We start from the raw sequence: 11286 nt of genomic DNA, 5'->3' as shown, positions 1-11286 counted from the left end.
GTGGTGGCAAGTGGCATCTTGGCAGCTGCACGCTTGACTTTTCTCAGTTCATGGGCAGTTATTTTGCACCTTGGTTTTTCCACATGCTTCTTGCGACCCTGTTGACTATTTTGAATTAAACGCTTGATTGTTCGATGATCACGCTTCAGAAGCTTTGCAGTTTTGAGACTGCTGCATCCCTCTGCAAGATATCTCACTATTTTTGACTTTTCTGAGCCTGTCAAGTCCTTCTTTTGACCCATTTTGCCAAAGGAAAGGACGTTGCCTAATAATTATGCACACCTGATATAGGGTGTTGATGTCACACCCCTTCTCATTACAGAGATGCACATCACCTAATATGCTTAATTGGTAGTAGGCTTTCGAGCCTATACAGCTTGGAGTAAGACAACATGCATGAAGAGGATGATGTGGACAAAATACTCATTTGCCTAATAATTCTGCACTCCCTGTAGATCTACAGGCAGTATTTAAGACCAGCGTCTATATCTCTTCTTCACCAGTTTGTCAGCTAACTCATGTTAGTAACAGGCCATCTTTACTCATTGTACCAAGTTCTTTGTTTAACTTACCATATTCTTCTTGTGTTCTTGTAGTCTTTGGATAGAGATAGGTTGGTCATATTTAAAATTGAAGCATTAATTAATGGCAGGACATCTTTGAGCAGTGTTGTAGGAATGGTTTTGAGGAAGTAATTACTGAAGTTAACTCAGAAAGATCAATTGGAGAAAAAGACTAAATGGTACTAAAAGTAGCTACATGTTTCAGAATTATACCAGGGAGCCAAGTAGTTCTGAATTTGAGGCTCTATTTTTCACAGGAGCTACAGTATCCAGTCCCATATGGCAGGCAAAATTATTAACAAGATAATTGACCTCTGTTGGAGTAGCGTTCAAGTAGCTGCTCTGCTCTGTGTTGGTATAGGGCATTAAAGATGATAACAGTGGGTGGATTATATTCTTAAACTTTGTTACAGCAGTTTCAGAAAAAAACACCTTTTGTGATAAGGTCTAATCCCCACTGCTGTGTAATCAATTATTGTAAATTTAAATGTTATCAGGAAATGATCAGACAAGAGAGGGTTTTCAGGAAACACTGTTAAATGTTCCATTTCTACCCCATATGTTAAAACAAGATCCAGAGTGCAGGTGGGTTCTTTTATATTTTAAGAAAGCCAATTGAGTCTAACAACAGATTAAATGTTGAGTTGAGGCTGTCATTTTTAGCATCTACATGGATGTTAAAATCACCCGCAATAATTATTTTATCTGAGCTGAGCACTAAATCAGATAAAAAAATCAGTGAGAAACTGTGTAAAGCCCAGGTGGATGATAGATGATCACAAATAACACTGGATTTTGAGTTTTGCAGCTAGAGTGAACAAGGCTGAGCATCAGGCTTTCAAATGAATTAAAAGTCTGTCTTGGTCTTTGTAAAGTAAAGTAACATTTTATTTGTATATTAGTTTTCAAAATAAAAATCACAAAGTGCTTCACAGAAAAACTAAAACATTAAAACAAAAATCAACCAAAAGCAAGTTTAAAAAAAGATGTGTTTTTAGTAGGGGTGGGACTCAATTAAAAAAAAAATCTAATTAATTAGAGGCTTTGTAATTAATCGAATTTAATCGCACAAGAAAATTTCCCCCTAAGTGTAAATGTTTTTTGTTTTATTTAAAAGGGTGGGCGACAGAATTAAATAATAGAGATGGAAATAAATACTGTAAACTCTAACTCTTTTAATTTATGGGGGGGAAAAGCATTTAAACAGCATTTCAATTCAAAACAGAGAAACAAAAATAATATCCCTGGCCAAAATTGGGCAGACTTAAACACAAAATGCTGTTTTAAGTACCTTATGTACATTTTCAAAATGGTATTGTTTTTAAATAATAATAATAATAAAAAATTCAACATAAAGTGCAGTTTTTCTTCTTAAAAATAGGGCAGAAAAATAAAAGGTTATTTGACCTGCTTCACCTTTAAACTCTGAGTAACCTTAGCCAATATTATTTTGTACATTAGGCTAAAATAGTTTGATCATCAAAACTTTTAGTGCAAAAAATAACAAACCCGTTGGACTCACAATACCTCCATGCTTATTTACTGTCCATCTCTTTCAGCCAGTTACTTAGACAAACTAGCCTTTTCTTATTTTCAGAGCTCAAGGTGCTTTCTTTTTTTGTTACTATGTGACCTGCAAGTGAGAACAGTTTCTCACATGGGACAGAAGTGGCAGGACTAATCAAATATTTGCGGGCCAGGACAGACAGCTGAAGGTGGGTCCCTGCTTGACTGGACCACCACTGCACCAGGCAGTCTTTCTCGCTGATGGTGGATTCTGCTCTTTTTTTTTTTTTTTTTTTTTTTTTCTGCTCTTTACAAACTCAGGGCCCTGTTACACATGGCTTCCTAATCTGAATCAGAGTCTGAAGACAATGAAGAGAAGATGAAGAACCTTGTCTTTGCTGGCTCCTTTGTGCTGGCATTTTTACACTGTTCCTGCAGCAGGGCCTCAAGGCTGGTCCAAACCTTTTCTCACTCTCCACTTGGAAGACACTTTAAATCCTTAAAGTGTGGGTCAAGCACGGTAGCTATCTCGAGCTACTGGTTGTTTGAGTGTAGCTACATGTTGGATAGGTCCTCTGAACATGAGACATATGTCTCTCCTCTAAGAAGCTCAGTCACAAACCTGTAGTAGACAGTTCAAGAAAGTAATTTTTACAAACTTTCAAATCTAGAACTTTTTGAAGAAACTGTAACAATACGTTAAAAGAGAGTTTATTTACCTGCATGGCTCAAGGACAGTTGCCAGCTCGTGGAGTTTTACAAGCTCTGATGGAGTTAAAATGACTAGTTTGTGATCAGCAAAAACAGCCTCTTGATTCTTCAGTAGACGCGAAACCATATCCAGCATTGAATTCCACCATGTGGAAACATCCTGTATGAGTGGCTCTTTCTGTTGCCCCAGTCTTGTTTGCTCTTTGTGTAGTTAATCCATAGTAGCAGGGCTGTCTGTGATGAAAGAAATGTTCTTACTTTTCAGTGTCATAAAGCTGTTGAATTTTACTTGAAATAGTCTTTGGAAAGTTGGATCACCTGACGCTAATTGTAGGACATTTTTTAACCCCCTATCTTCTACCACTGATAGTGGTCTACAGTCCAGAGCAATCAATTTTGCAAGAGAATTTGTAAGTTTGTCCGATGTTGACTTACTAATTTTGGTCCGTAAGCCAGTCATTTCATCAAGTTTGGGATGCCGACACCTTTTGTTGGTACTTGGTGATTGGTGTTAGAGCTAAAAGCTCCCACAGTTTTTGTGCTCACTGCAACATGTTTTGCATTAAGATGGCACCATAAGGTTGAAGTGCTTTGGTGGTATGCAAACTCCTTTTTTCACAGTTTGCACAAAACAACACTTTTATCGAGGCTTTGCTCAGGTAGTCTTTTGAAATGAAAATTGCCTCCGATAAGTCCTAGTAATGCGCTTTCTTCTGATTCTTTGTAGCGATGATGTGTAAATCAGTGCAATCGGTATACAAGGAAATCGTGCATTAACAAAAGTTCTCCTTTGCTTGGAATCCAAAGTGCAATTAAATGCTTTTTTTTAATGCATTTTTTTTTTAATTAATACATGCAATTAATGAGTTAAAGTCCCATCCCTTGTTTTTAGTGTTTTTTTTTTTAAAGACACCACTGAGTCCACAGATCTCAAGCTCAAAGGCAGAGAGTTCCAGAATTTGGGGGCCACTGTTACTAAAGCTCTGTCACTTTTCAGCCTAGTATGATGGACAACCAGTAAGCCGTGATCACATGGCCTCAGGGACCTGCTGGGGATGTATGGATGTAAAAGATCTCTGACGTATGTTGGTGCTTGTCCATGCGGAGCTCCAAATGTCAAGCTGGATCAGCAGGAGTATGACATGCGAGTAACTGGAAGACTTGGTCAGAAGCCTTGCAACAGCATTCTGAACAACCTCATGGTTTGGTTGATTAATAGGCTGGTGTGAAAAGTTGCTGCTACACCGACCCTCGGCCTGTGCTTTGAGAATTCTGATAGTTAGTATGACTCAGGGGTGTTGATTCATTTAAACTAACATAATCATCCTGCTGTAGCAAGGTTTCTGTAAGGCAGAGTAAATCAATTTGTTGATCAATTATTAACTCATGTACTAACAGAGACTTGGAAGTGAGAGACCTAATGTTTAATTTCACTTTTTTACTCTTTGGTATAGATTTGGATAGTGAATTGTTCTTTCTTTGTGATTTTTTAAGTCGTAGTAGTTAGTTAAAGTTGTTTTTTGCTGGTTTTAAGTTTGTTTATTGTCCGATTGGGAACTGACACAGTCTCTGGAGTTTTGGGGGGATGACAGGAGGAGAGAAGCTGCAGAGAGGCGTGTAAGACTGCAACTCTGCTTCTTGGTCCTAACTCTGGGTAGACATGTCCTTCTCTCCCCATCCCCAGTTGCCTCCCTCCTCCCACCTCATCTCTGGTACCGGTGCCCACTTCTCAATTTTAAATACATGTAGACGTTGAGGGCTCTGAAGGGGCCGTGCTGACACCAGCTGCTATCTGGCAGAGAGTCATTGGTACCATGCCCTTCCCATATTTTAAATGCACTTTAGAACAGCACACTGGAACACCACATATGAGCAGGTAGAATGAGTTATGGGGTCTTCACACCCCTGTTCTCTGTTTGCCATCTGGGGCTGGGGGCCTTTACTTAAACGTAAAAAATAAAATAAAATAAAGAAAGAAATAATAAAGAAACTATGACAATCAAGTGGACCAGTATGGAAAAAGCTGTAATGATCCACTTAGGAAAGTAAATCGGTTGGGCATTTTTCTTTGCCATCAGACAGTAATTCTGATTCCTACAGTGCAGGACAGGACAGGCCAAAAAAAGAATAAATGACAGTATTCACTGATTAAAGTGTTCTTATCAAAGAGTTGAGCATTTGTGAAGGAAAAGTTATTTACATATTTATCTCCTGATCTTTATTTTTTTTCTTTTTTCTTTCAACAATTCAGTTAGAAATGCCACAGCTGTCTATTATTCAAACCTTGTTACAAAGATTAAGGGTAATCGTAAGGTCTTACTTGACAGAATTACTGATATTGTTACCCCTGTGCTACCTGCTGTCTCAGTGTGTTAAAATGAACATTAAGATATTCTTGTTTCTTTATAAGCAGAAAAAAATCAGTGATGTTTGATGCTAAAGAAAAAATGTTTTTCCTTTAGCATCTTTGTTGGCTGTTCCTGCTCCAGTTTGACATGTTATATTCATTTTTTTTTATCTGTTTCTTAAACTGAGCTGGTTAAATTAGTTGACTCAGTGAAAGCATCCTTCTGCTCGCTTGATGTTTAACACATCTCTGTCCAAAAATCTCTTTCGGTCTATATGTGTCCATGTGCTGACTATAATTAAAACATAACTGGTCTCTGGTCAAGGTCCTACTTATTTTAAGGCTGTCATCCAACCACTTACATAAAGAAATAGCTGAAGTTTGTTTTGTGCTGGTAATGGAAGATCTTGGTCTCCTTGCCGCATTTGCTAACTCTTAAAGCAGGATCTGCTGGCTAGACATCATAAGAAGCTGAAAACTAAAGGACAAAGAGCTTTTGAAACCTCTAGACTCTGGGCTGTCCCTGTCTAAGATGAAGATCTCTGAATTTGGTGGTCTCTTTTTTAAGACTTGCATTTGGTTAACTTTTCTTTTCATGTTCTGGAATTAATTGTGAAGCATTTTGTGAGATTTATTTTGAAAGGTGCTATTAAATAACATTTTATTTACTTACTTGCCACGTTGGATCAACCACAAGACTATTAATTCTTCCTTTATATTGACTAAAAAATATAAAATTTAAATTAACAAAACAAAAACACACAAAAGAGCTGAGTCCTTGTTGATAACTAATTAACTTGCAGTGTTATCGAGGTCTACCTGCATACAAACGTAATCTCAAATGACATGTCCTTTAGGTCCTGCCACTGCTCCTTGTTTTTCCCTTATGGGTGGTATGCAAGATTAGTCAACACAGCATGTCAATAAAAGGGAATGGCAAAACAATAAAACCTGACGACTAGACTCAGAAAGTCAGAAAGCTGTCATGTGGTCATTATTACAAACCAACTTGCTCTTATTCATTTTGCTGTATTCCTATTTTTCTTCTGCTGTAGCCTCTTCTCTGTTTCCCTCCTCCTGTCAGTTACAGAGACAATTTCATCTAAATGGCATGCACAAGAGTGGAGATGTCATTCTGGGTGGACTGTTTCAAGTCCACTTTTTTTCAAGCGTTGCTGACCTGTCTTTTACCTCACAGCCACAACAGCCTACTTGCCATGGGTAAGTATGTCAGGGAAAAAAGTGAAAACGAAAGCGAAAATCTATTATTGATATGCATCTTATATCTAGTACTCTCTGCATTAATACATTTGAAAAAATGCCTTGTCTGGAATGAAACATCTTCTTTGTATTTTTTTTTGTCATTAAAAATCCCTTTAATTGTGGTTTATAACAGTATTTGTGTAACATGTTTTCCAAGTATACTGTTGTATTTTTCTTTGTTAGTTTTTATGAACTAGGATTTAGGCAGGCACAAACCATGGCCTTTGCTATTGATGAGATCAACAGAAACTCCAACCTGCTGCCAAATGTCACTCTTGGATATACTCTTTATGATAACTGTGTCACACTTGGAATTGGATTCCGTGCAGCATTGTCATTAGCCAGTGGTCAAGAGGAAAACATTATATTAGATAATAGATGTACTGGAAATCTTCCAGTCATAGGGATTGTGGGTGATTCTTCCTCTACACATTCTATTGCCATTTCCAACGTCTTAGGTTTGTACAGAGTACCCATGGTAAGTGGTCTTCTTAATCTTGTAATAGATACCTTGTATTATTTTGATTTCATAGCAAATATAAAGCCACTTAATAATAGCGCTAACATGATAAAAATAATAAAGGAGTACAGACTTTGGATATTTATACATAATGTGTATTTTTCACAGGTGAGTTATTTTGCCACTTGTTCCTGCCTAACTGACCGTCAAAAGTATCCATCCTTCTTTAGAACAATACCAAGTGATGCTTTCCAGGTCAGGAGCACAATTTCACATTTGTCACTAAATTATTAATGCAACAACAGAAGTATTTTCAGGAATAAAATACCTGTTTTTTAACAGAATGTATAATGATGTAAAAAACTAAAAAATTCTACCTGTGTGCTGTGGAAGTTGATCTGCAAATACTGGTATGAAAGATTTGTTTGTCTTTGCGCTCACCCTTTAATTTGTATTTACATAGGTACGTGCTATGATTCAGATTCTAAAACACTTTGGCTGGACTTGGGCAGGTCTTCTTGTCAGTGATGATGATTACGGACTTCACGCAGCCAGATCTTTGCAATCTGATCTCAGTCTGTCGGGTGAAGGATGCCTGGCTTACTTCGAGATTTTACCCTGGGACAAAGACATGGATGAACTCAGGAGGATTGTGAATGTGATGAAAATGTCCTCAGCTCGAGTTGTCATTGTCTTTGCACATCATAGTCGCATAGTAAACCTTATGGAAGAGGTTTGGGTTTAAAACAATTTAATTATTACTAGTTGCAAGAATAAAAATCATTAGACTGTGCAAAACATGTTTTATATGTCTGTGTGAATGTGTAGTAAAAACTAGTCATGTAGAATTAATTTGCATCATGAGCATCTACTGCATCTACTGTAATATTATGTCACTAAAGTAGTTTTGAGCTACAATATCACATTACAGATTTTGTATAATACAATGCACAGGTAGTGAGGCAAAATCTAACTGGCCTACAGTGGATGGCCAGTGAAGCCTGGACAGAAGCTACTGTGCTCCAAACACCTCAGCTCATGCCATATCTGGGTGGAACACTGGGCATTGCAATTCGTCGAGGAGAAATACCAGGGCTCAGGGAATTCCTCTTACAAATACGTCCTGACCTACATCACAATAACAGCTATGGAAATAGCATGGTGAGAGCTGAACTCTTTCTTATCATATGTCCAAGATGTATATATTTTTATTATTTGTAAAAATAATTTTCAATAAATTTCAGGTGAATCAGTTTTGGGAATTCACATTTAAGTGCAGATTTGCACCAGCTCCAACAGGCTGGGTAGAAGGTAGAGGTACATTATGCACTGGAGAGGAAGATCTGGACCATGTGGACTCTGAGTTTTTGGATATTTCCAACCTCCGGCCAGAATACAATGTGTACAAAGCTGTATATGCTTTAGCATATTCCCTTGATGACATGTTACGGTGCAAGCCAGGAAGAGGACCTTTCCGTGGCCACAGCTGTGCCACATTGCAAACATTGGAACCGTGGCAGGTTTGATATCAAATTGCACTCCATTAAATGAGAAGATCTTTTGCCCTATAATTACTTTCAGAACAGAATGCACACAGTAGAGTAAATACGAAAGACAAACCATGAAAAAGTTTGAATGAGCTAAAAAGATGTTTTCATCCTTCTGAACTGGAGTAATGGTTAATATATTTAGATCTGAGAGATCATAAACCAGTAGGCATATACAGCAGTATTAGTGATGTGCGATCTTTGATTTTGAGTTAGATTGTAATAATTTTATATGTTTGTATAAATCCAATTTAATGTTATATTTGATTATTTAATACCAGGTGCCACTGTTTGCACTATGAAAAATAATTTATTTATTATAAATCCCTTTTTAACAGCTTATTTATTATTTGGAAATGGTCAATTTTACCACTCCATTTGGTGATCAAGTGTCATTTGATGAGAATGGTGACGTGGTGCCAATTTATGATGTGATGAACTGGTTGTGGCTCCCTGATGGAAACATTAAAATTCAAACTGTGGGTGAGGTTAAGAGGTCTGCTTTCAAAGGTGAAGAACTCATACTTGATGAAGACAAAATCTTCTGGAACTTTGAATCCAAAAAGGTTAGATATGGTTTTTAGACTTTTATATTTTGGCACATATATGTATTACATAATATATGTAATTCTGGCAGGTAATATTTAATTTCATCCTATAGCCACCTCGATCTGTATGTAGTGAGAGCTGTCCTCCTGGTACCCACATGGTGAGAAAGAAGGAGGAACCCAAATGCTGTTTTGACTGCATCCCTTGTTCTGAGGGAAAAACCACTAACAAGAGCAGTGAGTTTTTATCTTTTACCGCTGCATATTTAATTAGATTCATATTAAACATAGTATGTATGATACCATCTTCCCCCTTTTTGTAGATTCCTTGGAGTGCACCAATTGTCCAGAGGATTTTTGGTCAAACCCCCAGCGTGATCACTGTGTTCCCAAGAAGACAGAGTTCCTCTCCTACCATGAGCCTCTGGGTATTTGCTTGACAGCAATTTCACTGCTGGGAACATTTATATGTGTTATTGTTCTAGGAATCTTTTTCTACCATCGCAGAACACCTATAATACGTGCCAACAATTCAGAACTTAGTTTTCAGCTATTGCTGTCACTCAAGTTGTGTTTCCTTTGTTCACTGCTGTTCATTGGACGACCTAGGCTATGGACATGCCAACTCAGGCATGCAGCATTTGGGATCAGCTTTGTGCTGTGTGTCTCATGCATCCTGGTAAAAACCATGGTAGTTCTGGCTGTGTTCAAAGCCTCCAAGCCAGGAGGGGGAACCAGTCTGAAGTGGTTTGGTGCTATGCAGCAGAGAGGAACAGTTCTGTTTCTTACAGCTATTCAAGCAGCCATCTGCACTACGTGGCTTGTTTCTTCCTCTCCAACTCCACATAAAAACACCCAATACCACAATGATAAAATCATTTATGAGTGTGCAGTTGGGTCAACTGTTGGTTTTGCAGTGTTATTGGGCTATATTGGGATGCTAGCTTTCCTCAGTTTTCTAATTGCATTCCTGGTGAGGAATCTCCCTGATAGTTTTAATGAGGCCAAACTCATCACATTCAGCATGCTGATCTTCTGTACTGTGTGGGTGGCCTTTGTTCCTGTTTATATCAGCTCACCAGGAAATTATGCAGATGCAGTGGAGGTATTTGCCATCTTGGCCTCAAGTTTTGGACTCTTGGTCACATTGTTTGGACCCAAATGTTACATAATCCTGTTGAGACCAGAGTTGAACACAAAGAAAGCTATAATGGCTCGCCGCAATGGAACACAGATTTTTCATATACAGTAGAAAACGTCCAGATTTTTTTTTTTATTTAAGCTTATACGCAACTAAAAAAAATACATTGTCTAAATGAACAAAGCAATAAATATGGTTTCATACTGTTATGTTATATTCCAGGGTATTTGGTCTTTCTGGAACTGATGTTCACTGAGAAACATATAGTGGGGCAAAACCGTATTTAGTCAGCCACCAATTGTGCAAGTTCTCCCACTTAAAAAGATGAGAGAGGCCTGTAATGTTCATTATAGGTATAGCTCAACTCCCTCCAGCTTTAGACAACAACAACAAGAACCCCCCCTCCCCTTCCCGCACACACTAACTCACTTCTTCCTGCATCACAACCAAACATGTATCTTAAAGAAACAACAACAGTGCACAGAGATAGCCAACCTAACCTGGGGTGGCTGTAGCTCAGGTGGCAGAGCAGGTCAGCCACTAATCAAAAGGTCAGTGGTTCGATCCCAGGCTGCCTCCTGGCTGCATGTCAAATATCCTTGGGCAAGATGCTAACCCCACGTTTGCCTACTGGTGGTGGTCAGAGGGCCTGGTGGTGCCAGTGTCCAGCAGCCTCGCCTCTGTCAGTGCACCCCAGGGCAGCTGTGGCTACAATGTAGCTTGCCATTGCCAGTGTGTGAATGACTGAATGTAGTGTAAAGTGCTTTGGGGTCCTTAGGGACTGAGTAAAGCGCTATACAAATGCAGGCCATTTACCATTTTTTTCTAACACAGTAAAATAACCTTTAACCATCATTACAGTGTGTATACTAATTTGCTAAAACATAAGCTCTGCTGAAACATAAAGTCTGCTCCAATTTCAATGTACAATGCCCAACTACAGCTACAATAAAGGAATCTTTATCTTTCATGATATAAATTATTAAATAACTAAGGATTTAGGATTAAGATTTAAGAATTATAAACTAATTGTCAGGTCTGGGATGGCAGACCAGGTGGAGTGCAGAAAGAGTGGACCCACATGCAGACAATGGAGACGGAACTGGACCGTAAAGCAAGACTTTTATTTTCGACTGCACAAAATACAAAATAAAGAGAGACTAAGATTAAACTAACAAAAACTAAAATGGGAAAACCTAA

At 38.2% G+C, this 11286-nt stretch overlaps 1 protein-coding gene across 1 annotated transcript; it reads left to right on the top strand.

Annotated features, from left to right (window-relative positions):
• The first annotated feature begins 6112 nt into the window (after window positions 1-6112).
• On the top strand, window positions 6113-10197 carry LOC113036607 (extracellular calcium-sensing receptor-like). The gene is made up of 9 exons (XM_026193018.1): window positions 6113-6348; window positions 6574-6868; window positions 7019-7105; window positions 7314-7583; window positions 7805-8011; window positions 8095-8370; window positions 8736-8963; window positions 9059-9182; window positions 9269-10197. The coding sequence occupies exons 1-9, from the start codon at window positions 6113-6115 to the stop codon at window positions 10195-10197; spliced, it is 2652 nt and encodes an 883-aa protein (XP_026048803.1).
• The last annotated feature ends 1089 nt before the right edge of the window (window positions 10198-11286 follow it).

This window comes from Astatotilapia calliptera, chromosome 14 (genome assembly GCF_900246225.1).
Source record: "Astatotilapia calliptera chromosome 14, fAstCal1.2, whole genome shotgun sequence".
In the NCBI taxonomy this organism is placed as follows: Eukaryota; Metazoa; Chordata; class Actinopteri; order Cichliformes; family Cichlidae; genus Astatotilapia; species Astatotilapia calliptera.
This window is presented reverse-complemented; position numbering and strand designations above follow the sequence as displayed.